This window comes from Mesoplodon densirostris, chromosome 7 (genome assembly GCF_025265405.1).
Source record: "Mesoplodon densirostris isolate mMesDen1 chromosome 7, mMesDen1 primary haplotype, whole genome shotgun sequence".
In the NCBI taxonomy this organism is placed as follows: Eukaryota; Metazoa; Chordata; class Mammalia; order Artiodactyla; family Ziphiidae; genus Mesoplodon; species Mesoplodon densirostris.
In genome coordinates, this window is record NC_082667.1 from 6,819,668 (window position 1) to 6,842,490 (window position 22,823).

The 22,823-nt window shown below is 50.0% G+C and overlaps 1 protein-coding gene and 2 pseudogenes across 3 annotated transcripts; all 3 read right to left on the reverse strand.

Annotated features, from left to right (window-relative positions):
- Positions 1-1,060: 1,060 nt before the first annotated feature.
- Positions 1,061-2,044, reverse strand: LOC132493907 (cyclin-dependent kinase 4-like; annotated as a pseudogene).
- Positions 2,045-4,215: 2,171 nt separating this feature from the next.
- LOC132494088 (uncharacterized) lies at positions 4,216-6,292 on the reverse strand (annotated as a pseudogene).
- Positions 5,669-22,566, reverse strand: BBS1 (Bardet-Biedl syndrome 1). Of its 3 annotated transcripts, none has more exons than XM_060105525.1 (17): positions 22,495-22,566; positions 22,072-22,148; positions 21,922-21,956; positions 18,996-19,268; positions 18,834-18,880; positions 18,654-18,692; positions 18,459-18,531; positions 16,153-16,284; positions 15,208-15,314; positions 13,537-13,657; positions 13,204-13,362; positions 12,035-12,104; positions 11,281-11,439; positions 8,678-8,811; positions 7,516-7,650; positions 6,612-6,698; positions 5,669-6,378 (listed from the first exon to the last, which is right to left on the reverse strand). In XM_060105525.1, the coding sequence occupies exons 1-17, from the start codon at positions 22,539-22,541 to the stop codon at positions 6,292-6,294; spliced, it is 1,782 nt and encodes a 593-aa protein (XP_059961508.1). In that variant the 5' UTR covers positions 22,542-22,566; the 3' UTR covers positions 5,669-6,291. The 3 variants fall into 3 exon arrangements, with proteins under 3 accessions (XP_059961508.1, XP_059961509.1, XP_059961510.1); XM_060105526.1 differs by having other exon boundaries at positions 22,072-22,145; positions 22,495-22,563; XM_060105527.1 differs by lacking the exon at positions 16,153-16,284.
- Between the last annotated feature and the right edge of the window lie 257 nt (positions 22,567-22,823).

Sequence of the window (22,823 nt, forward strand, 5' to 3'; positions counted from 1 at the left end):
AGATTTATTCTTATGTATTTGATATTGTGATGCTATCATTCATAGTTTATGAAAATAATTTTCTTATGTCTAGCAAATCTAAAACTTATTTACTTGAAAATTCTTCTGGGTTTTCTGTATTTATAATCATATCTATGAAAAGATAGTTTTGTTCTTTTTAATTTTTATATCTCTTATTTTTCTTTAATTTTTTTTTTTTTTGGTTGTGCCACGCAGCTTACAGGATCTCAGTTCCCCGACCAGGGATTGAACCCAGGCCATGGCAGTGAAAGCCCAGAATCCTAACCACTAGACCACCGGGGAACTATCTCTTATTTTTCTTGCCTCTCTGTCTGGGTGGAAGAAAGGGTGGCTACCCTTGACTTGTTTCTCACAATAGAGGGAATGATTTCAATATTTCACCATAAAATATGTTTGCTGTGTTTTTTTATTTAATAGATGACTTTTATTATGCTGAGAAAGTTCCCTTCTATTCCAAGTGTGTTGAGTTTTGATTCTTTTACTTTCATTCTCTGCCTCTTAAGAATGGCCTATAGATGGATTGTTTAAATCTTTGTCTTCTAATAACTGAAGTACAGTCAATTTTTTTTGGCCACGCCATGCAGCATGTGGGATCTTAGTTCCCTGACCAGGGATCAAACCTGTGCCCCTTGCAGTGGAAGCACAGAGTCTTAACCGTTGGACTGCCAGTCAGGGAAGTCCCAGTATTTAGTCATTTTTATCTATTGTAATTAACGTTCTTGGATATATTTCTTTTGTTGTTTTTCCTGTATAAAAAAGGATCCCAATATCAAGGTATAGGGAAGGGGAAGAACAAGGGACATACCCCTTGGTGTAAGGACACAGAGGGGGCAAGAGGAGGATAAGCCTCAAAAGGAGGGTGGGAGGGGAACGTCATTAAGGCAGCAAAATATTCTCTATAAAAAGTTGGAGTCGTCTCCATAGCTTCAGAGATGAAGGCAGAGATCACCTTCTTAGTGGGGGGCTCTCCACTCAAATGTTCAAAGGAAGGGAAATGTTGGCCTCTCTTCTCTTGGTTCTGTTGCAACCATTCCGTGGCTCACTCTGGGTTACCTTCTGCCCTATGTAGGTAAGAGTGCTGCAGGGCTCGGAAGGCAGAGATTCGCTTGTGTGGGTTAAAAGTCAGCATCTCCAGCAGCAGCTGTGCTCCAGACTCTTCCATCTCAGGTACCACCGACTGCATGGGGCGGGGCCCTCTGGGGGAAAAGGCTCCTCGGGGTAGAGACACATCTCGGGGCCAGTCATCCTCTTGGGGCAGTCCGATCAGGTCAAAGATTTTGCCTAACTGGTCAGCTTCAGAGTTTCCACAGAAGAGAGGCTTTCAATGAAACATCTCTGCAAAGGTACAGCCAACACTCCACATGTCCACAGGTGTTGCATATGTAGACTGCAAAAGAACTTCTGGAGCATGGTACCAGGGTGTAACAACCACAGGTGTAAGTGCATCTGGTAGCTGTAGATTCTGGCCAGGCCAAAGTCGGCCAGCTTGACTGTCCCGCCACTTGTCACCAGAATGTTCTCTGGCTTCAGGTCTCAATGAACGATTCAGTTGGCATGAAGGAAATCTAGGCCTCTTAGAAACTGGTGCATCAGATCCTTGATGGTCTCCACTGGCAAGCCTGACGGGGGTGCCTTGTCCAGATATGTCCTTAGGTCTTGGTCCATATGCTCAAACACCAGGGTCACTTTGGTCTCCTGGTCAGTTTGGGCTGTGGCACAGACGTCCATCAGCTGCACAACATTGGGATGCTCAAAAGCCTCCAGCCGCCGCAGTAAAGCCACCTCACGGACTGTGCTGATGGGCAGGCCCCCTCTAGTACCTCCTCCACTGGGGACTCTTACGCTCTTGAGGGCCACAAAGTGGCTACTGTGGGGATCATGGGCCTTATACACTGTCCCATAGGCACCAACACCAATCTCAGCCACTGGCTCATATCGAGGGGTAGCCATTCTCAGACCAGAGGAGACCCTCACCCCGTGTCTGGAGCTGCGGGGGCGGCCCGTTATCGGGGCCCTGGAGCTGGTTCCTGCAGTGCCATACACTCGAGCTCGGTCCAGGGCAGCTGGACGCTATGGGCCCGACCATAGACCTTGGATATATTTCTACTCCTTTATTTTGTGCTGTTGTCCTATCTTAGCTAGTTTTTTACCCTTTTAAGTTATTTTTTGCTGGGTGTAGAATTCTAGGCTAATAGTTATTTCCTGTCAATATACTGAAAATATTATTCTGTCGTCTGGTGTCTATTGTTGCTGTAAGTCAGCTGTCATCTATTTCATTGTTTTGTTGTTACTGTTCCTTTGAAGATACTTTCTGTCTACAACTGCTTTTAAGATTTTTTTGTCTTTGGTATTCTACTTTTTACTGGTGTGTCCAAGTGTGGGTTTCTTTGTATTTATCTAAATGGGATTCCTTAGGTTTCTTGATTCTATGAATTGATGTCTTTCGTCAGTTCTAGAAAGTTCTCAGTCATATCTTCAGATGTTTTCTCTGTCTCTACTGGAACTCTGATTAGACCTTCCTACTCCATCCTTCTTGTCTTTTTAAAAAAAATGTTTATTTGGCTGTGTCGGGTCTTACTTGCGGCACACAGGATCTCTAGTTGCAGCATGCAAACTCTCAGCTGTGGCATGTGGGATCCAGTTCCCTGACCAGGGATCGAACCTAGGCCCCTGCATTGGGAGCACAGAGTCTTAGCCACTGGACCACCAGGGAAGTCCCCCTCCTTGTCTCTTAATAGCTCCTATTTTCTCTGTTTCTGGCATTCTGAATAATTTCCACAAATCTATCTTCCAATTAAGTCTTTCATCAACTGCTAAACCAATCTATTGAAGTTTTTTTGGTTTTTGTTTGTTTTTAGTGGTTGTACCAACTCATCGAGTTTTATGTGTCAAATGTTTTATTTTTCATTTCTAGAGGTTGTTTGGTTCTTTTTCAAGTTTGCCTGCTCATTTTATATACTCTTGCTGTCGTACATTTTAAGTTTTTTTTAAAAATTATTTATTTATTTATTTGTTTGATCGATTATTTATTTATTTATTTTTGGCTGCGTTGGGTCTTTGTTGCTGCCCACGGGCTTTCTCCAGCTGTGGTGAGTGGGGGCTACTCTTTGTTGCAGCGTGCGGGCTTCTCATTGCGGTGGCTTCTCTTGTTGCGGAGCACAGGCTCTAGGTGTGCGGGCTTCGATAGTTGTGGCTCGCGGGTTCTAGAGTGTAGGCTCAGTAGTTGTGGCACACGGGCTTAGTTGCTCTGTGGCATGTGGGACCTTCCCGGATCAGGGCTCGAACCCATGTCCCCTGCATCGGCAGGCAGATTCCTAACCATTATGCCACCAGGGAAGCCCAAGTTTTTTTTTCAAATTATTATTATTTGGCCATGCCATGAAGCATGTGGGATCTTAGTTCCCTGACCAAAAATGGAAGAATTATGAAAAAAGACATGGGGTCCAGGAATTAGGGAATCTAGCCCAGAACATGGCAAACAGAATTCCCAGGAGAAGTGCTCGCTGCAGTTCTAGAGAGCCAACAACATTCACTTAGGCAGGGGATGAACAGAAGTGTACAGAAGAGAGGAACCGTCAGACGGGAGGAGGAAGAATTAGTGATCGGTATAATACAGAAAACTAAGCAAATGAAGAAAACAGGGCAATTATTAACTCCATGAAAAATAAGTACACAAAAAAAGGTAATTTAATTATAGCCCAATTCTTGGCTCTGTAGTAAGTAGATAACTTTCACACAGTAATCCAAACAGTGAGTATGGATTTACCTAAAAACTGGGGAGAAAAGGAGAGGGCAGGGTGCTCCCACAAGAGAGCTATAAGCCTCACCTATTACGATAGGGAGCCAAGAAATAATGTCTAAGCATAAACATATTTAAAGAATAGCTAAGAGAATTGTAGCATGGGAGCAGTACTGGGGAATGGAGAGAGGCTTGCAGGATCTTAGTTCCCTGACCAGGGATTGAACACGGGCCGCTGCAGTGAAAGCGCGAGTCCTAACTGCTAGACTGCCAGGAAATTCCTGAGAGGCTGTTTTCTTGTTATAAACTACCGAATTCCATAGTACTAAGTAGGTACATGTTTTTAGATACTTAAAAAAAAAAAAGAAGGCACCACTCTCCTCATCCTTAATGTACAGTTTCTTGGAGCTCTAACTGGTGAGGGCATTAGGTATCATGCACAGTTTCTTGCTTTGTATTGCTTTATTTACACTGTCCAGACCAGTACAATTCACATATTTTTTAATAATAGGTACATTGTATTACATCATATAAATTCACGTTAGGTTGGGCTTAGGAATAGTTTCTCCACTTTCATCATCATGAATAACTGAGTTGAACCCAGATCAGACTTCTTTGTTCCGAGTTCACACAGTTCATCACTTCACTGGGGTGAAAGGGATTGTGAGGTCATCTGGCCCAGCCCCAGTGACACAGCTCCAGTGACAAGGGGCCCAATACCTGCTAGGGCAGGCCCTTATCAGAATAAGCTCTCTCAGGAGACTCTTCAGGTTAAGCTGAAATCTCTCTGACTGACAGCGACACTCGCTCTACCTGTCTTTCTGTTTCCAGACGAAACCTCCTGCTTATTCCAGCTGTGCCTCAGTCAGCTTGATCTAGAAAGTCTAGACCACCCTGATCCAGTTGGCTTGTTTGCGAGTGGCTGGACTGTGCAGAGAGGAGGGGGATGGGGCTCTTTCTCTGGTCCAGTCCCCTTGCTTCTCTTAACCTGGCCCCAGAATGCATTCCCTGGGGAGGACAGGGGGTGACTGTGGGCTGTCCCTCACTGTCTCCGGCACAGAGGCTGTTGCCCGGCAGAATCAATCAGCTTGGGGCCCTTAGTCTCAAGAGCAAAAGCTCTGCACTTAGTCCCGTCAAGTACCCCCTTTCTGGAGTTGACTCCTTGTTTCCTCTAGAGGGGCTGCCAACTGTAGGAATGTTAGAGCTGAATCTGGTCAAACTGCCTCATTTTACACTTGGGGAAACTGAAACACACAGGGATTTGGGTACTTCCCACAAGCCTGAGCTGTCTGCCACATGCTAGGCTGTACCTGGTCAGACAGAAGATATAGGTCCTTCCTCAGGCAGTAGGGTTCCTGGCTCACAAATGGCTCAGGGTGGCCCTGGTAGCGCTAACTCAAAAGAAGGCTGTGAGGCGGGCCAGGCAGACTAGCCAGGGGGCTCCAGGAAGCACCAAGGGCCCGGACTGTGGGTCTCTAATGCTTAAGGTCTAAACACGTACCTTCATTCAATCTTCAACCTGACTCAACACCTATGGTCCATGCCTTTCCAGTGAGTCTCTCACACTATGGCCACTGCCCAGTGAACTTGCCACTCACCTGACCCATCTGGGCTCCGGGGCAGAGAAGAGCATCTTGACTGGCAGTTCTAGGCTTCTGCCTCCCAAACCCCCTCCCCGGGACCCCAGAGACGCCCCTCCTGTGTGCCACGGCCCCACCTCTGCTCTGTCTAGCTGAGCCTTCCTCTCCTGGGATGCTTTCTGGGCACGAGCATCCAAGTCAGGAGCAGCAGCTGTGTGGTCTTCAGAAGCCTGGTTGGGGGGCTGGGGCCACTAGCTCCTGCACGGCACTCTCTGCACCCCGGCAGCAGCTTCTCCCTTGGTGATCTTCATGGAGCATCACAGGCCTGAGACCTTGGCTGAGCCCAAGACTTCCTGTGGGAAGGCAGCTATTCCTGGGGCCCCCTGACTAGAAAGAGGGGCCCCCTGCTGAGCTCACGAGGGGAGATCAGAGCATGTGTTTTGCCTGCAAGCTGAGCTGGGAGGAGCCAAGCCTCTGGAACCCCAGGGAGCAACAGGGGGCTCAGTCTCACCCAAGAAAAGCCTCTGATTGTCTCAGGCAAGGCCCCAGCCAATTCTGCAGCAGCAGCAGAGTGACATGCCTAAGGGAAGCGGCAGACGAGGAGGCTGGGCCTATGCCCTCATCTCACCTTGAGCACTTCAGAACTCTGCCTTCGGACCTGGGAGTGGTTTCTGGGGAAAAGTGGGGGGAAGAGAGAGCCCAAAGGGCCAACGCCTGGGTTTCCCTGAGGAGGACAGAGCCCAGCCTCCTGGGGACTCACTGATCTGCTGCTACAGGTCACCCAGTGGTCAGGGTGGTGAGAAAGGGGCACTAGGAGAGGAGAGGGAGGCTGTCGCCCAGCACACTGCTGCACTGGAGTGGGCCTGGGGCTGTGGACTCTGCCCGGCTCAGTGGAAGGGGCTGGATCTCCCTGGTCCTGATTCCACAGGGGCTTTAACACGGGATCAGGCATCAGGCAGCTGCCAGTCCCTCACTCACAGGCATGTTGATATGGGCGCTGAGCAGGGGTGCGCTCTGGCCTTCTCGGAGCACCAGCACCTATGGAGAAGGTGACCAAGGTAGTAGGGGGGATTCCCCCTTTACCCCTGCTCCTGCAAAGGCCAAGCACGGTCTGGTCTTCACTGGCCCTAGTGCAGGGCTCTGTCAAAGGGGAGGGGGAGGCTGGGAGGCCTCTACTGGGCAGACACCCACCCTGTCCTGGCAACCACCCGGGGGCCTTGTCCGCACTCACTCACACTGACCTCCCCAACTAGTACCAACAGGCAACCTACCTTGATAATGTCTGAGATGCCCTTGTCACTAAGACTCTCCACAAAGGTCTCTAGAGGGTAGTTGAGCCCTGGCACCAGCAAGGGGACCTAAGTTTGGGGACAAAGAGGTAAGGAAGTCAGCCCTCACGCCTACACGGTGTTTGGTAGATTCCAAAGCACTCTCATACCTGTTGTCCCAGCTGAACTTCAGTGTGCCCTGGCAGGGTGGGCAGGGATGACAAGCCCGTTTGAGGAGGATGTGGGCTCAGTGGGGGGAGTGAATGCCGCAGGGCTGCATGCATGTCCCTAATTAAAGCTAAACCTTTTTTTTTTTTTTTTTTTTCGTTTTGGCCACACCGCACAGCAGGTGGGATCTTAGTTCCCTGACCAGGGATCAAACCCGTGCCCCCTGTAGGGGAAACGTGGAGTCTTATCCACTGGGCCACCAGAGAAGTCCCTAAACCTAAACCTCCAACCAAGTCCAGGGCTATTTCTTTCACATCCCGAAGTCTTTCTCAGTTTCTGGTCCTCCTAACTTAGGGTCAAACCTGGACCTGGGGGGAAACCAGGCTCTTCACTCTGGAAGAGTCTCCTTGGGGCTCCCATTCCTGCTGCAGGAGTGGCTGGAAAACAGGGTGGGCTCTGGGACCCCAGAGCACCAACAGACTTCTGAGGGCAGCACCAGTGAGACCTGAACTCTCACTGTTCTCCCAGAACCTTCGGTGTGCCTCCCTGAGACCTCTCACAGGCTGGGAGAAAAGCAGCTGAGGCAGGTCTCGGGGGCTCTCCCCAGGGCACCTGCTGCACCCTAGTCTGGTCTGTGGCTGTAGCCACTTGCCAGCTCCCTCACCTCTGACCTGCGGACATCTAATCCGGCCCCGCCCACACTTTCTCACTCCAGGTCTCAGTAAGGTGGGTCCAGTACCTTGAAGAAGGCCCGGGGCAGAGCATAGAGCCCCTCGTTGTACAGGAAGCAGACCAGCAGCCCCAGGATGGGTCGGGCTGTTGAGGTGTTCTGCAGGTGAAGGGTGAGCTTAAAGGTGGGGCCCAGGCCCTGAACCTGTGCAGAGGGTGGGGTGGGGAGAAAGCCTGTAGGACCTAGTGGCCTTGGGGGCCGAATACGGCCTACCCCGGCCCTGCCCGCCCGCCCCCCCATCAGTGCTCTCAAGTCACCTTCCTTGAACCCCTCTAACGCACCGTCCATCCGCCCCTCAAAAGGCACGGAGCTCAGAAGCTTGGCTCCGCGTGCAAGGGATGAGCAAAAGCCCAGAGCGGAGAAGGGGCTCAACCGAGACCACTCAGCAAGCTGGTCGGAGGCACAGCTGGCCTGGGGAAGCCGGCCCTGGCTCCCACGTGTGTCCGCGCCTGCCCCACCCCGCTCTTCGCAGGGCCTGGCCCACCTCCTCCTCTCGTCCTCTGGTGGCTGCAAGGATTTCACTTTCCTCCCTCTTACCCTCGACTGCTCTGCAGCCGCTTCCTCTCTGTATCTATCCACTTTCTTTAGGGAAAGAGGTATCAGAAGCCCAACTGGATCAGACAGCACACCTCAGGGACCCATTCAGAGCCGGCTGGAGCCCTGACGACCTTGAGGTCACTTGTGTCTGAGTACAAGGGGCCCTCATCCTCCTCGTGCCGGTGTAAGTCTCAGGAGGGCCCCTTCCCAGTACCGGGCAGTCCAAACTCCTTGGGCTGCCGGCAGTTACCGAAATGAACAGGTTTCTTCCCTGTACCACAGCTGTAAGAGTCCCTCCAGGCTCCTGGGAAGAAACATCCCAAGGTGACTACCTGTGTGCCCTGCCCCAAGTCTGGGGGCTCATCTGAGGCACCGCATGGAATAAGGGGGCTGGAAAGCGTGCCCCACTCTGCGGCCAGCCAAGGGGAAGAGGTGGCACAGGAAAGGGAAGGTGGGAGCGCTCTCACAGAGGAGGACGTGAGACCTAGGCCCTGGGCCTGTGGGAGGGTGAGAAGGGGCACGGGGCCTAGTTGCCTTGGGATCCGCTCCGGGGCCAAGGGGTGCCCGCCCAGCCCTGACCTCTGCCCTTCTGGCCCTGAGGTGGCCTGATGCCCCCCGCCACGTGGGTGCTCACCACAGCGTGCAGCTTGAGCGGCTCCCGCGCCGTCGCAGACACGGGGCTCAGGCTGGACTCGAGGGCCTGCGCGTAGGCACGGGCGGCCCGGAGGCGCAGCAGGTAGAGGTCTGCCTGGAAGGTCCGGTGCATGGCTGAGGAGGCACACAAAGGGCCGATGCTGGACGTGAGGCGGGAGGAGGGGGCAGGGCCGGGGGAGAGGGCGCTCCTGCTCAGGCGGCCGTGGGGAGAGTGCAAGAGGAAGGCACAGTGGGCAGAGGCTGGGAACGTGGGCAACAGGAGGACTGAGGTCCCACAGCCAGCCTCTGGTGACACTGGACGCTGCGGACCACTCCCTGCTCCTCCTTCCCGGTTCTCCCGCCACCTGGCTGCCCACACAGCCTCAGCCTCCTATGCTGGCTCCTTCTAGTAAGGGCTGGGGTTCCCTTGAGTTTTGTCCCTGGTCTTCTTCTCATCCTCTGTCTTCCTCGCTGCCCCATCCATGTCCTGCCCCGGCTGTGACCACCCCAAAGAGGAACAACCGCGAGCTCCTGAGGGCAGGGGCGCATCAGGGCCCGGCCCGCGTCTGCACCTGGTACTGTGCACTCATCTTGGGCAGCTCGGCGCCCGGCCTGCCTGCTGCTTCTAACTGCCTGATGGGCACCTCCACCTGGACGTCCCATCAACCCCTGGAGCTCAACGCTGCGGAACCAACCTCATTTCCCTAACTCCGTCACTGCATCCCCATCCATCAAGTCACCCAGGTTCACCCCTCACAGCTAACCATTTGCCAAGGTCGGATGAGTCTTCCTCAAGGCGTCTCCAGAGCCCGCTCCCTCCCCTCCATCCCACTGTCCCCCGTTTCCAGACTGAGCACCTCGGTCGGCCAGTCTGTCCTTGCTCCTTGTGCCTGCGAGGACCCTCCTGCCATTCAGAAGCTTTCATGTTTATGTTGCCCCATCCTTTCCTCTTTCCTTTTTCCTCGAATACTTTCACAGTTTATTTTTAATTTACCCAGAATTAACTTCTGTGTTTGGTATGAGAGTTCTAACTTTTTTTCTAGAAACAAGTTGTCCTAATTATGTTTTTTGGAGTCTCTCCTTCCCCCACTAATGTGAAACGACACCTCTATCATATACTGACTTTCCACGTGTACGAGGGTCTGTTTCTGGACTTCCTAAACGTGCCACTGAGCTGTATCAAATCCCATACTGATGCCACAGCTGCTAATTCCTACAGCTTCCTAGTTCATTCTGCTATCTGATAGGCTGAGTCTCCTCATTCTTATTTTCCCCAAACTTCTTAGATTTACTCTTAGAATCAACTGGTCAAGTCCTCAAAATAAAACCCATTGGGATTTTAACTGTAACTTTGCTATGTTTCTAGATTAATTTCAGAAGCTGTTAACTAATCAACAGCTTTACAACTTTAGCTCTTACTACCCTGAGACTTGGTAAGTCTCGTCATTTAAATATTCAGGTGGTCTTTCCTGTTCTTTAAAGCAGTTTTATAATTTTCTTTATTAGACTTTGTATGTTTTCTTGTTAAGTTTACGTCTAAGGATTTCTTTGCTATTGTGAATGGAAACTTTCTCTTTTCTAACTGGATACTGTTGGTATATACAAACGCTATTGATTCTTGCTATTTTCATTATGCCTTAGAGAACTTCCTAATTACTTCTCTAATATATCAATTGCTTCCCTTGGGTTCTCTAGGCTACAACAGGCTGCTAGCTATTTTTTTTATCCTGTAATTTATCCTTTAAACTGTAAGCCAGATTCCTTTCAAAGACAGAGGGGGTTGAGTTACTGTATTTTTCTGCTTAACATCTTTCCCATCTCTCCACTACACGGAATAAACCAACACATCTTAACTTTACATTCCAGACCCTTTCGGAGCCAGCTGACCTGCTTTTCCAGCCTCCCCACTGGCCACTGAGCCTTCCTGCACTGCACCCGCAGCTACATGGCAGATGCTGCTTAGATCCAGGTAGGGCCCTGTGCCTTTTCCCAAGCCTCTGCCTAAATCGCCCTCCCCTCTCCCTCTCTGGCAGGTAGGCTTATAATCATCTTTTAGGGTCAAATCCAATATCATCTCTCTCTGAAGCCTTTCCCAGGCTCCCAGGCAAACACACTCCCTTGTGTGTCTCAACAGCCCTCTGCAGAGACTTATTCTACACCTGTCATGCAACATGAAGTTAGCAAGGTCTACTGAGCTCTTTAGGTAGGGACTGGCCTGATTCTAGGCGCCTGGCACAAGGCCTGGCATAATCATAGGTATTAAGGGAATGAATGAACAAAGAGAGCAGGAAAATCAAATAGGTTAAGGAAGAACCTCGATCAGATTCTACTTCTCTCATGAGAATTCCTCCATCTAGAAGTGGCTGCTCCCTCCTTGAATTCTAAGGGCTCCCGCCCTCACCCACAGCACCTTCCACCTTGAGCTGTAGCTCTTTGTTGGCAGGGTGTACCTCCTAGGCTGTCTCTGGGCTTCCAGAGGCATGAGACCCACCCGGTTCACCCAGGTCTCCTCCCACTGCTCAGGGCACCCAGGTGGCATTCACCCAGTTCCTGCTGCCTTGGCGCAAGGGAGGAGGAACAGGAAGGAGCCAGCCTGAATCTCACCGGTGCCGGCTTCCCGCTCTCGCAGTGTCTGATCCACATAAAGCCGGGTCTTTCGGGGCATGTTGAGTTTCATGGCCTGGGCTGGTGGGGGACCTGCTTCACCTCCCCCGTCCACAAACACTGCTGTGCGCTTCAGGATCTTGATAATCAGGCCACCACCTAGGGAGGAGGACAGACAGAAGCAGATTTGTCCTCCCCAGTTCTACCCTACATTCATTCCCATTCTTTCTTCCCAAACAGTCTGTCTCATATTGACACATTTCAGTCTTCCTGCTGAGACTCTGACTGGAAGGAAGGAAGTGTGTCCTACTATTAATTAATTCATTCATTTAGCAGCTGATTTACTTGTTTGTCTGTTTATTTTTGGCTGCGCCACTCTGCTTGCGGGATCTTACTTCCCTGACCAGGGACTGAACCCAGGTCCCCTGTAGTGGAAGCGCAGAGCCCTAACCACTGGACCGCCAGGGAATTCCCTAACAGTTATTTATTGACCACTGTGATGTTCCTGGCGTTGTGGCAGATACTGGGGTGAACTGGAGATACAGCCAGGGCCTGGCCCCCAGGTAGTGACATCAGACTGCTGGTGAGCTGTCCCCAGTGAAGGCCCAGCCCAGAAAGGACATGTGTCTGCAAGCCCTGCTTTCCAAACCCAGGCCCACCCATGTTCCACATCCGCCTCCTCTTCTTTCCCAGGATCTGGCCTATCTCACTGACTCCCAACTTTAAAACCCCTGCCAGGCCTGACTCGCCTCACCTCGTGTAGTCATGATGAGGGTGTGATCTTCCCGCCCGTAGCGGCCAAAGCAAAGGCTGGTCACTGCATCCTACGGTGGCAATGTCAGAGTTTAGCTGGGAAAATGACTCAGTGAGGAGAGCAAGACTGGGGGGAGGGGGATAAGGCTGGGAGACCCCAGACATGATATAAGAGGTGAGATGTAAGTCGAGGCCTGGAGCCACGCTGCCTCTAATCCCAGCCCCCTCCCTCCTCACTGCTGTGGCCACAGTTCCAGACTGAACCTCGCTGGCTCTGGGGTCAGCTTTCTAAGAGGTCTCCCAGCCTAGTCTTCCTCCCCAGTGTCTTTCACACTGCTGCCTCTGCTGCCTTTCAAAAATACAAATATGACCACGCCTACTCCCCGCTGAAAAACCTCCACTGGCTTTTGCCCTCCTTGTCAGGACATTCAAGGCCTTCCGCATCTGACGCCAACCTGCCTTTTCTATCAGTTCTCTCCCTGCCCTTTCCCCAACCCACATACCACACCGCCTGCCCTCCCAGCAGCCTGGTCCAAACCAGCTGCTTTCCAATTTTACATTGTGACATACGACATTTTATACATACAGGTACACAAAGTTTCCCATGTGATATATTCTGAACTTCTTTTTTCTGGTTCTGTTGCTGGCCTATTAAATTGATTTTGTTTGAAGAACTCTGGTCCAGATTCATCAAACTACCTGGATTCCTTTAAAGAACACTCATGCCTCTCAACCTTTGTTCATGTTATTTCCAGTCTGGAATATTCTATCTCCATTTATCCACTCCATTTATCGAGGCAGACTGCTTCGAGGCCCAGCTGAATTGTGATTTGCCCTGTGAAATGGCTCCTGAGTTCCGTCCCCCTTCACCACCACCCCCAGTCACTAGGCTGCCTCTGTGCTTTTTCAGTGCTTTACTCTGCTTTAGTCTGCCTTGTATTTGAATCGGCTGTGTCTCTAGCTGGCTATCACTTCAGACTGTAAGTTCCCCGACAGTAAGGATTCAGTCACTGATTTATCCTTCTAATACAGTGAGTTGTGCATACGGGATGCTCAACGAATGTTTTCAAAATGCATCAGAAGCTAAGGGTGGCAGCTGGAGTGGGGTCAGGAGAGGCAGCTAAGGGGCCCCACAGCGGGGAGCGGGGCGAGGAGGAGGCAGCAGCTCACCGGCGTGTGGACGACGCTGAGCAGGGCCTTGTCGCGGTAGATGCGGACCTCTCCGTTGGCCAGTCCGGCCATGACGGCCTGCAGGCCCCGGGAGCGCTGCTCCAGGAGGTTCATGGTCAGGATGGCCGCGGGCATCTGCACCGTCCACAGCCTCTTACCCTGCGGGGGGGACGGGGGACGGCTAAGTGTCTGCAGGGAGCTCAGGGCTTAAGAGTGGAAAGAAGGGGTGGCTGGAGTTGCTGGGAAGGGAAGGCCAGAAGGGCTCGCCTGCTGAGGGGGACTAAGGAGGCACGGGTGGAGGGGCTGGGGCTGGGGCTTGCCCAGAGGCCACACCTTGTGGGTGAAGCCAAGCAGGCTGTCTTGGTTGCTGCCCACCACCAGGACCTTGTGAACCCGGACAAGCCCCACAGGCTGGGCACTCAGCTCGATGCAGTACTTGGGGCGCTTGGAGTCTCTGTGGAATAAAGACACTCTCCCAGCCCCAGAGGAACCCTCTCTCCTTCCCCGGCTGACCCTCCTCTTTCCAAGCCCCACAGACTATCCTGGCAGGAACCTTGGCCCACAAGCAGATGACTGCAGTATTAGTTCCACCTCTATGACTTAGTAGCTGCATGACCTTGGATAACAGGAAGTGTGTCTTCCCTCCTAGTCTTCCTCTCAACTTTACCACAGTAATTTGTGTGATAACCTGGCATTTACCAGTTTACAGTGAGCGTACCGCAGGTTAGACAAAGTGATGGACCGACGCAGTTTAGTAATTTATCAGAAAAGCATGAGGAGTTTACTCTGTGTAAATGCACAGTTCTCAGTTTCCTGGACTCTGAGTCTTAATTTCTCTTATCCAGAAAGTAGGGATAATTCCTGTCTGTCCATCACAGGCTCTAGCCCACCTTTCTTAAGTCTGAGCCAGAGTCATCTCCCACCTGATGACTCGTCTGAGAGCTTCCCCACTGGTCTCCGGGACTCCTTCCAATCTACCCTCCACCCAGCACGGTAATCTTTAAAAAATGTAAACGGGTCATGTCATTCTTCTGAGTAAAACCCCATGATAGTTTTCTACTGTGCTTCGGATAAAATCCAAAATCTTTACCACGTCCCACCAGGTCCTGCATGAGCCGACCCTGGTCTCTACGTCATGTCTTGCCACCAAGCTTGAGTGGGACAAGACAAAGTCTTTCCCACCTAGAGTTCGCTTAAATTTCCTCTGCCTGTAACACTCTTGCTTCACTTTTGCAGAGCACAGGCTCTGGATGCACAGGCTCAGCGGCCATGGCTCACAGGCCCAGCCGCTCCGCGGCATGTGGCATCTTCCCAGACCGGGACACGAACCCGTGTCCCCTGCATCGGCAGGCAGACTCTCAACCACTGTGCCACCAGGGAAGCCCTTGCTTCACTTTTTGAACAACTGGCTCCTTCTTAATCTTCAAGTCATCTCCCCAGACAGGCATTCGCTGATCACCCTGACCCCATTATTTTTTCCCACTGAGCCTATATTTTTCCTCCATAGCATGCATCCAGTTTACAATATTATCTTGGTTTGTTGACTTTAATATCTATCTTCCCACAAGGGCAGGGACTTTGTTAATGTTTTGTTCATCAATATATCCCCAATACGTTATAAAATGCTTAATACATAGTAGGTGCTCAAAAACATTTCTTGAATTAAAAAAAAACGACTGTTGAGAAATATCAAACTAATGCATAAAGAAATTTCACATATCTATAAAAGCAACAGAACAAATATGAGAGACTATTTTTATTTCTTCTAATATCTGATTGCATCACTTGTGTTACGGCCACCCAGCCCAGTCTCTCACTTTGCCAGGCCCCATCGGACAAGCCTCCACATGTCCCCTGTGCTCAGGGCTCTGCCTCCTATATGAAGTTCTCAGCTCTTTCCATTCCCACATTCCAGCCCCAAAGCCCCCTGCTCATCTTACAAGCCCTCAAGACCACCAGGTTTCTGAGATGTTCCTCTGGCCCCAGAGACCACGATGTGGTTACCTTCTCAGCATATAGATGTTCCCGTTGCGGCAGGCAGCAGCAAGACGGAACTCCACATCGAACTGGCCAGAAACCTCCAGGAAGACGGGGACGCTGGGTAGGCTCATCTGCAAAGAAGAGACTCAAACATCCGGATTTCCCTGGAGCCCCAGCCCTTCCCCGACCTGAAGTAATTCCTCCAAGTCCCAATCTCCTCATTCACACCCTGCTGGTCACAGTTTAAACTTGTACAATTTTTCTGGAAGGAAACTCGGCAACATGTAGCCCTTTGACTAAACTAGGCCACTTCTAGGAATGTAGCGTAAGGAAGCATTTAGATAAGCACGCAAAGATGTTTGGGCAAGGAAGCCCACTGAGGTGGTGTTAATAATAGCAAAAAACTGCAAACAAATGTACAACAGGTGACAGGGTACATCTATATAATCGATGTTGTGTGGCCTTTGCAAAGGCTGATGTGGTTTTATATAGATACAGAAAGATATTGATAAGCTTCTGCTACATGAAAACAGTAGCTTACATGATCCTATACCACGAGGCCATATTTGTAAAAAAAAAAAATTATGTAAAGTTATATATCTGTGTCTAAATATGAAAATATCTGGAAAGACTTATGCCAAAGACTTATCTGTGGGTGGTGGGATTTGGGGATATATATCTTTTTCTTTTTTCTTTTTTTTTTTTTTGGCCCCATCACATGGCATGTGGGATCTTAGTTCCCCGACCAGGGCTTGAACCCGTGCCCCCTGCAGTGGAAACACAGAGTCTTAACCACTGGACCACCAGGCAGGTCCCTATATCTCTTTCTTTACGCTTATCTACATTTTATAATTTTCTACAATGAACACATATTACCAAGAACTAACTGGAGGGCAGGAGATATTGGGGAACAGGGGAGGGAATGGAGCCTGGGCCACGGGTGTGCCCACGGCCAGGCCCCACACTGACCTTGGCCAAAACAGTGAAGGCCTCTGGGTCCAGCACCAGGAGCTCCTTGTTCTCAGTGCCCAGCACCAGGCAGGACACAGCGTCCTCGTCAGCCAGGTTCTTCTTTAAGGTGGTCATGGTGGTGATGACCGTCTGCAGAGGGACTCCAGGGGTCACGCAGTAGCTCCCCTCACACCATCCCCCCCGGATACTCCCAGGACGCCCCAGGAAGAAAGAGGGCAAAGGAGGAGGAAGAGTATCAGAGATGTGACAGAAGATTTATGTACAAAGGTGTTTACTGCAACAAACCTAACCTTCTAACAAAAGAGGATTGTCTAAGTCAATCATAAACTATCTGTATAATAAAAAACCCATGCAGTCATTTACAAAAATCACATTTTACAAGAAGACTCAATGACAGGGAGGATGCTTCTAACGTATTAAGAGAAAACACAGGTAAAAAGTTATGTTAGGGGGCTTCCCTGGTGGCGCAGTGGTTGAGAGTCCGCCTGCCAATGCAGGGGACACAGGTTCGTGCCCCGGTCCGGGAAGATCCCACATGCCGCACAGCGGCTGGGCCCGTGAGCCATGGCCGCTGAGCCTGCGCGTCCGGAGCCTGTGCTCCGCAACGGGAGAGGCCACAGCAGTGAGAGGCCCGCGTACCGAAAAAAAAAAAAAAAAAAAAAAAAAAAAAGTTATGTTAGTATTATCCCAGTTTAAAAAAAATATATGAATAAAAAAACATGCTGGAAAGCTAAACCCTTAAATACAAATACTGGTTATCTCTGGACAATGAGATCATAGGTGATGTTTAATTTCTTCATTGTGCTTTCCTACAGTTTCTACAGTGGGCATATGTTCTTTTTCTAATTGTGACTGGAGAGAAAACAGAAGGGGACGATCCCTTTTTAAGGAATTTCTCCTGTGGAAATAATTTAGCAGGACCTAAATGTTTCTTTGGATAAAGCTGTTCATTGTGTGACTATCTTTAAGATAAAAAAAAAAAGGAATGATCCTCAATGCCTAGTGGAAGGAGAAAAGCTATAGAAACATGGATGTCAGTGGCTCCCAATCATGTAACCATGGCACACACTTGGAACGATGGCCTCCCCAAGACTGCATCTTTTAAGCAATACTTACTTAATTCACTTCCTGATTTTAAGAGTACTCTGTGACAGTGACAACTGTGGACCTGAGCTGCTGCTCAGCAGGAGAGAACAATGTTTCTCACAGAATTGTCTAAGGCTAGCCAAATGCTGAGATATGTGTTGGTCAGGGTGTTCGGCTCACATGGCCTCTACAGGAAGTAGCCGGTTCCCCTGCGGCTTTCTGAAATGCAGGGACAGCTATGGGAGCCCATCCCTGGGCTAGGGTCAGGAACCCCTAGGTCAGGAACCACTGGAGTTCATCAACGAATAGGATCATCAATAAAGCCATTAAAAGCATAACTAAGAAAAATAGGAAGTGCATAAAAAGGAGACATTTCTTCTCCAATGACCTGCATGTGAATAGTTACATAAACTATGAATGAAATAATGAATAATCAATGAAATAATCAAGGGGCCACTTGATTAAAAATGGAGTTCTTCAAGACTAATGCTCAAGATATAATGTTATGTACTCAAGGGAAGCAGGATATAAAAGCATATTTATAAAGGAAAGGTACCAAAATGGTAAGAGTACCTCTAAGTAGTGAGTGTAGTCCCTTATATTTCTCCTTTATATTTCTCTTTATTTTCAAAGTTTTCTCTAATGAAAATATATTACCTTTACCCCCAAGATGATAAAAGTTATATAAACCTACATAACTATATATCAATTCAAAGGTGTCACTGTGGGGCTTCCCTGGTGGCACAGTGGTTAGGAATCTGCCTGCCAGTGCAGGGGACATAGGTTCAAGCCCTGGTCCGGGAAGATCCCACATGCTGTGGAGCAACTAAGCCCGTGCGCCACAACTACTGAGCCCGCGCGCCTAGAGCCCGTGCTCCGCAACAAGAGAAGCCACTGCAATGAGAAGCCTGCACACCGCAACGAAGAGTAGCCTCCGCTCACCGCAACTAGAGAAAGCCCGCGTGCAGCAACAAAAACCCAACGCAGCAAAAAATATTTAAAATGAAAATAAATAAATAAATTTATTTAAAAAAAAAAAAGCTGTCACTGTTAACTGGAAAGTAGAAGCCCTGCAGCTTTGTGACTATATATGTGGAAGGGTAACTGCAAAGTAAAACGAGTCGCATTTGGCTGTAGAATTTACCACTAATGTTACATGGTCTTTTTTAAAAACTGTCCATATTTTTTCTAGGGAAATAAGAAGAGAGGGGCAGTACCTGCCGCCTGATGGACTTGGACTTGTGCTGGTTCACAAATGCCTCCATTTCACTCAGCTCCAGCTGCAGAAACCTGGACACACAGAGCACTGACACCTGCATGCCTTGGGCCTGGCTGCCCTCCCCAGGCCACTCCACAGCCGCTCCCTCCCCGCTGGGAGCTTCTGGAGCTCTGGCCCTCCAGAGGGCCCTTACCTGAGTGACTGTACAGACAAAGGCACCTCTGCCTTCTCCCTGTAAGGAGAGGGACCATCATGGCAGGTTTAGTTAAGGAACAGGGCCGGGGGGTCAGACTGCGGGCTCTGGGATGAAGGCGTAGGGGTGGGGGAATGAGGGAGGGGTAGGAGGCATACGAAGGGGGAAGTGGGATCTCACCGGATGCCCTCCAGCATCTCCTTCAGGGTCAGGGGGTCGATCCGGTCCTGTGCCAGCATGGGAAGAAGGTACAGCCTGTGAGCACCAGAGCCAGGCAGGGAACGAGGACAACCCCAAGGCTGCCACCTTTGCCTTCTCGTTCTCGTCCCGCACGTCACTCACCTCTTTGGCCTGGTTCCAAAGGTCCTGTTCCAGGGGGTTTGGAGGCAGCTGGGGCAGGCTGAACTTGAAGTAGGGCCTGAGATTCTTATACACATACACACAAGGGCCTGACGCGAGTGCCAGCGCTGGTGTCCGGGGTTCGTGTTGCTCCATGAGGAAGGTGGCAGCAGCGGCCGGCAGGGCAGGTAGCGGGCTTTCGCTCAGCACTGTGGGTCCTTTAAGCACCTTCAGGCGGGGCTGCTGCCCACCTGGGCCAAGGTCCCCCACCACCAGCTGTAGAGAGAGGCTGGATGATTCCAGGCGCAGGGTCTAAAGACCACCCCCCCTACTGCCCCTCTTCTTGGGCTTAGCTTTTTGCTGGTGCACATTCATATATGCTCGCAATGCACCATGGGTGGGTGGGGGAAGGGCAAAGGCTTTGCAAGAAGGCTTGCAAGCTGTGTGACCTTGGGAAAACTGATGCAACTTCCTGAGCCACAGTTTTCCCACGTGCAAAAGGGGAATACCTACCATATGACCCTTGTAGTGAAAATCAAATGAGATAATCAACTAGAGAACCTAGCGAGGAATAGGTGGCAGCTGATGTTTTCATTGTTTGTTCAGTAAACATTTCTTCAGGGCCTGCTCCATGCCAGGCACTGTTCTAGACACTGGAACAGTTGCTGAGGCCAGTGGGGGGCCTGAAACTCATATCTGGGCTCCGAGGCCTGGCTTCCAAACGGGAACAGAGCTCAAGATGCAGAACCAATCACGCAGAGCAGGATGTGCTCTATGGACCCAGAGAAGAGAACCAAGCTCCTCAGCCTGTCTTTTCCACCCTCCAAGCCACTGTAGCTGTCATGCAAACCCATTCTCCTGAGTGAGGCCTTCAAGGCCCCTCTGATCTGGTTCCCAGCTTGTTTTCTAACACCTCCCTATCCATGCTATGCTCCAGGCAGTATGGGGGCTGCCACAGAATGCCGGGATTCTGAGCATGTACAGTGTGCCAGGAGCCACACCAGTAACTTCATGCATCCTTTCATTTAATCCTAGCAACAACCTGTGAGGTAGGTACGACTATTAGCCTCATTTCACAAATGAGGAAGCCGTGGCTTAGAGATGTTAGGTAAAAGTCACACGGCTAGTGATTGGTAGAGCTAGGACCTGAACCTAGGTCTGTCTGGATCCAAAGCCAGTGGTCTTAACTCTTATTTCATATTGGCCTCAACTTTCTAATTTCAAATTTACTCTTTCCAAATATGCTGTGAACTTCCAAGCCTCTCTGCCTCTGCTTGTGCTGTTCCCTCTGCCTGGAATGCCCTCCTCTCTTCCATGCCTTCTTGGGACACTTCATTCATCCTTCAGCACCAGTTCATGTTACTGCCCTCTAGTGCGTCCTGATAGATTCACTGTTCTTTCATTGGTGCTCCAGTAATACTTTCCATATATTCTATTTTAGCATCCACTCATCTACCCCAAAAATATTTATCAATTATCTAATTTGTGCCAGGCACTGGGTTAGATGCTGGGAATCGACAGTAAGCAAACTAGCCATTGAAAAAGTTATTACACAAAAGCATTACCATTTCACATTAGTTATTGGATCTGTGATTTCTCTACCCTTCACTGCTGTCAGCCCAGCGCCAAGCATACACTAGGTGTTCAGTCAACATCATGGATGAATTAAGGACATTGTCTATATCTCCTTCTGACTATGAACTGACTCATTTCTGAGTTTAGTGTGTGCACAACACCTGACACGCAGAAGGGGTTCACCGTATGCCTGCCGAATTGTTGAATGATTTATGGATAGGAATTTGGGGGCCAAAGCCACCAAATCCTACTGCACAGTCCATGTAGGGTATGATTCCCTTCAAGCTGCCCACATAACACACCCATTGTGGGTTCACTGCCCTTGCTGAGGGCTGAGCTGACAGACCCAGGTCTGCCACCTTTTACAAACTCGGTAAACTCAGCCTCTCAGAATCTATTTTCCCACTAATAAATAATATCTATGTATGTGAAACTGCCTCAAAGAGAGTTAACTTCCTTTATTTAGCCCAATATATATCTCAACCTTTTAAAAACCTGCGCCTTCAAAATTTTTAATCTATTTTTCTTCTTTTCTCAATTTTTTCTTGACTGCCCTGTGTGGCATGTGGGATCTTAGTTCCCCAACCAGAGGTTGAACCCACGCCTCTTGCATTGGAAGTGTGGACTCTTAACCACTGGACTGCCAGGGAAGTCCCCAATTTTTTATTTCTTTATTTACATTTTATTTACTTACCTTTATATTTTAAATTAAATTTAAAATTAAACCTTTTTATTATGGAAAATTTTCAGTCATATACAAAAGTAGAGAGACTCATATAATGAAACCCCAAATACCCATCATCCAGCTTCAACAATGATTAGCTCATGGCTAATCTTAAAATCTATGCCCTTTTTTTAAAAAAAAATTATTTATTTGGCTGCACTGGGGTCTTAGTTGTGGTACGTGGGATCTTTAGTTGGGGCATGCGGGATCTAGTTCCCTGACCAGGGATCGCACCCGGGCCCCCTGCATTGGGAGCACGGAGTCTTAACCACTGGACCACCAGGGAAGTCCCTATGCCCTTTTGATAAACATAAAAATCTCACTCTCCTCCCTTCTACTTTCCCTCCAGAGTAACGTCCCACCCCCAACCAAGGGATGTGCCCTTCCAGCAAAGAATTACTTCAAGTTAACAAAATTAAGAGGCTTTATCTTAGTATAATTTCCAGCAGCATTTTGCTTTGCTTTACTTTCCGCAGCCTGTACTGTGAAATCAACAGGTTCTCTTCACTTTCCACATTACAAATAAAAATTAACCCTAAATGTGCTTTTTCAAAGTACACGTTAATTCTAGATTATGCTGAGCTTCTTTGGAGCCATCGGGAAGTCTCACCTCTGGGGTGATATGCTTACCTTGTACTCCCCGTCCCCATGCAAATCTGCCAGCTCTGGAAAACATAAAATAGCCATAAGCCAGGGTCTCAGAATTCTAGAGGCTTCCCTACAGAACCATCTGACTCCTCCGTCCCCCAAGAACCGGGGTTCCTGGTCCCAGAGACTCACGCAGGCAGGCGGAAAAGGTGTGGATGTTGGCCATGGGGTCGTAGTGTGCATCCAGCCATTTCGAACTGGCTTCACTGCTGGGAGAAGAGGGAAAGAGTTGCGGGGGGCGCGGAAGATGAATCCCAAGGGAGGGGAAGAAAACTTGCCGGAGCTGATTTCTGAGAATGAGGTGTGTACGGAGCTCTGAACTAGGGGTATAGAACATCTGGGTCCAAGTCCAGGCTCCACCACCGGCGCACAGAGTGACCTCGAGTCACCCACACGCACCCATTCACTCCTTGGGCCTCAGTTTCCCCACTTGATCTCTAAGAGCCCTTCAAGGACCGCCAGCGCTGCTGAGAACCGCAGGAGCCCAGATCCCGGGGACCAGGGCACCCTCTTTACATAGTTAGGAAAAGAGGCCTCAAGGACCCCAGCCTTCACCTCTCAACTCTGCCGCTGTCGGAATCCGACGAAGACGCAGCAGCCATCTTCTCAGGCGTCACCCTGGCAACCAGCTCCGGCAAGCCGCCGCGCAGCGCCTAATAGAGCCCGGGTTCTGGAAAGCTCGCGTATAAAGGTTCCGGGCGCTCAGCTTTCCGACCCGGGACGCAGAGGCCAGCGAGCAGGATGCTCTGGCTTGTGCCGGGTTTCTAGCTACTGAGATGCAATCCCTCATTCCAGCTCATGTCATTTATCATTGATCCTTCCAGTAGGAGCTTCTGGGCCCTGCAGCTCGGGGTCAGCGGCAGGGCCCTCTGGCTTTGAGCCCT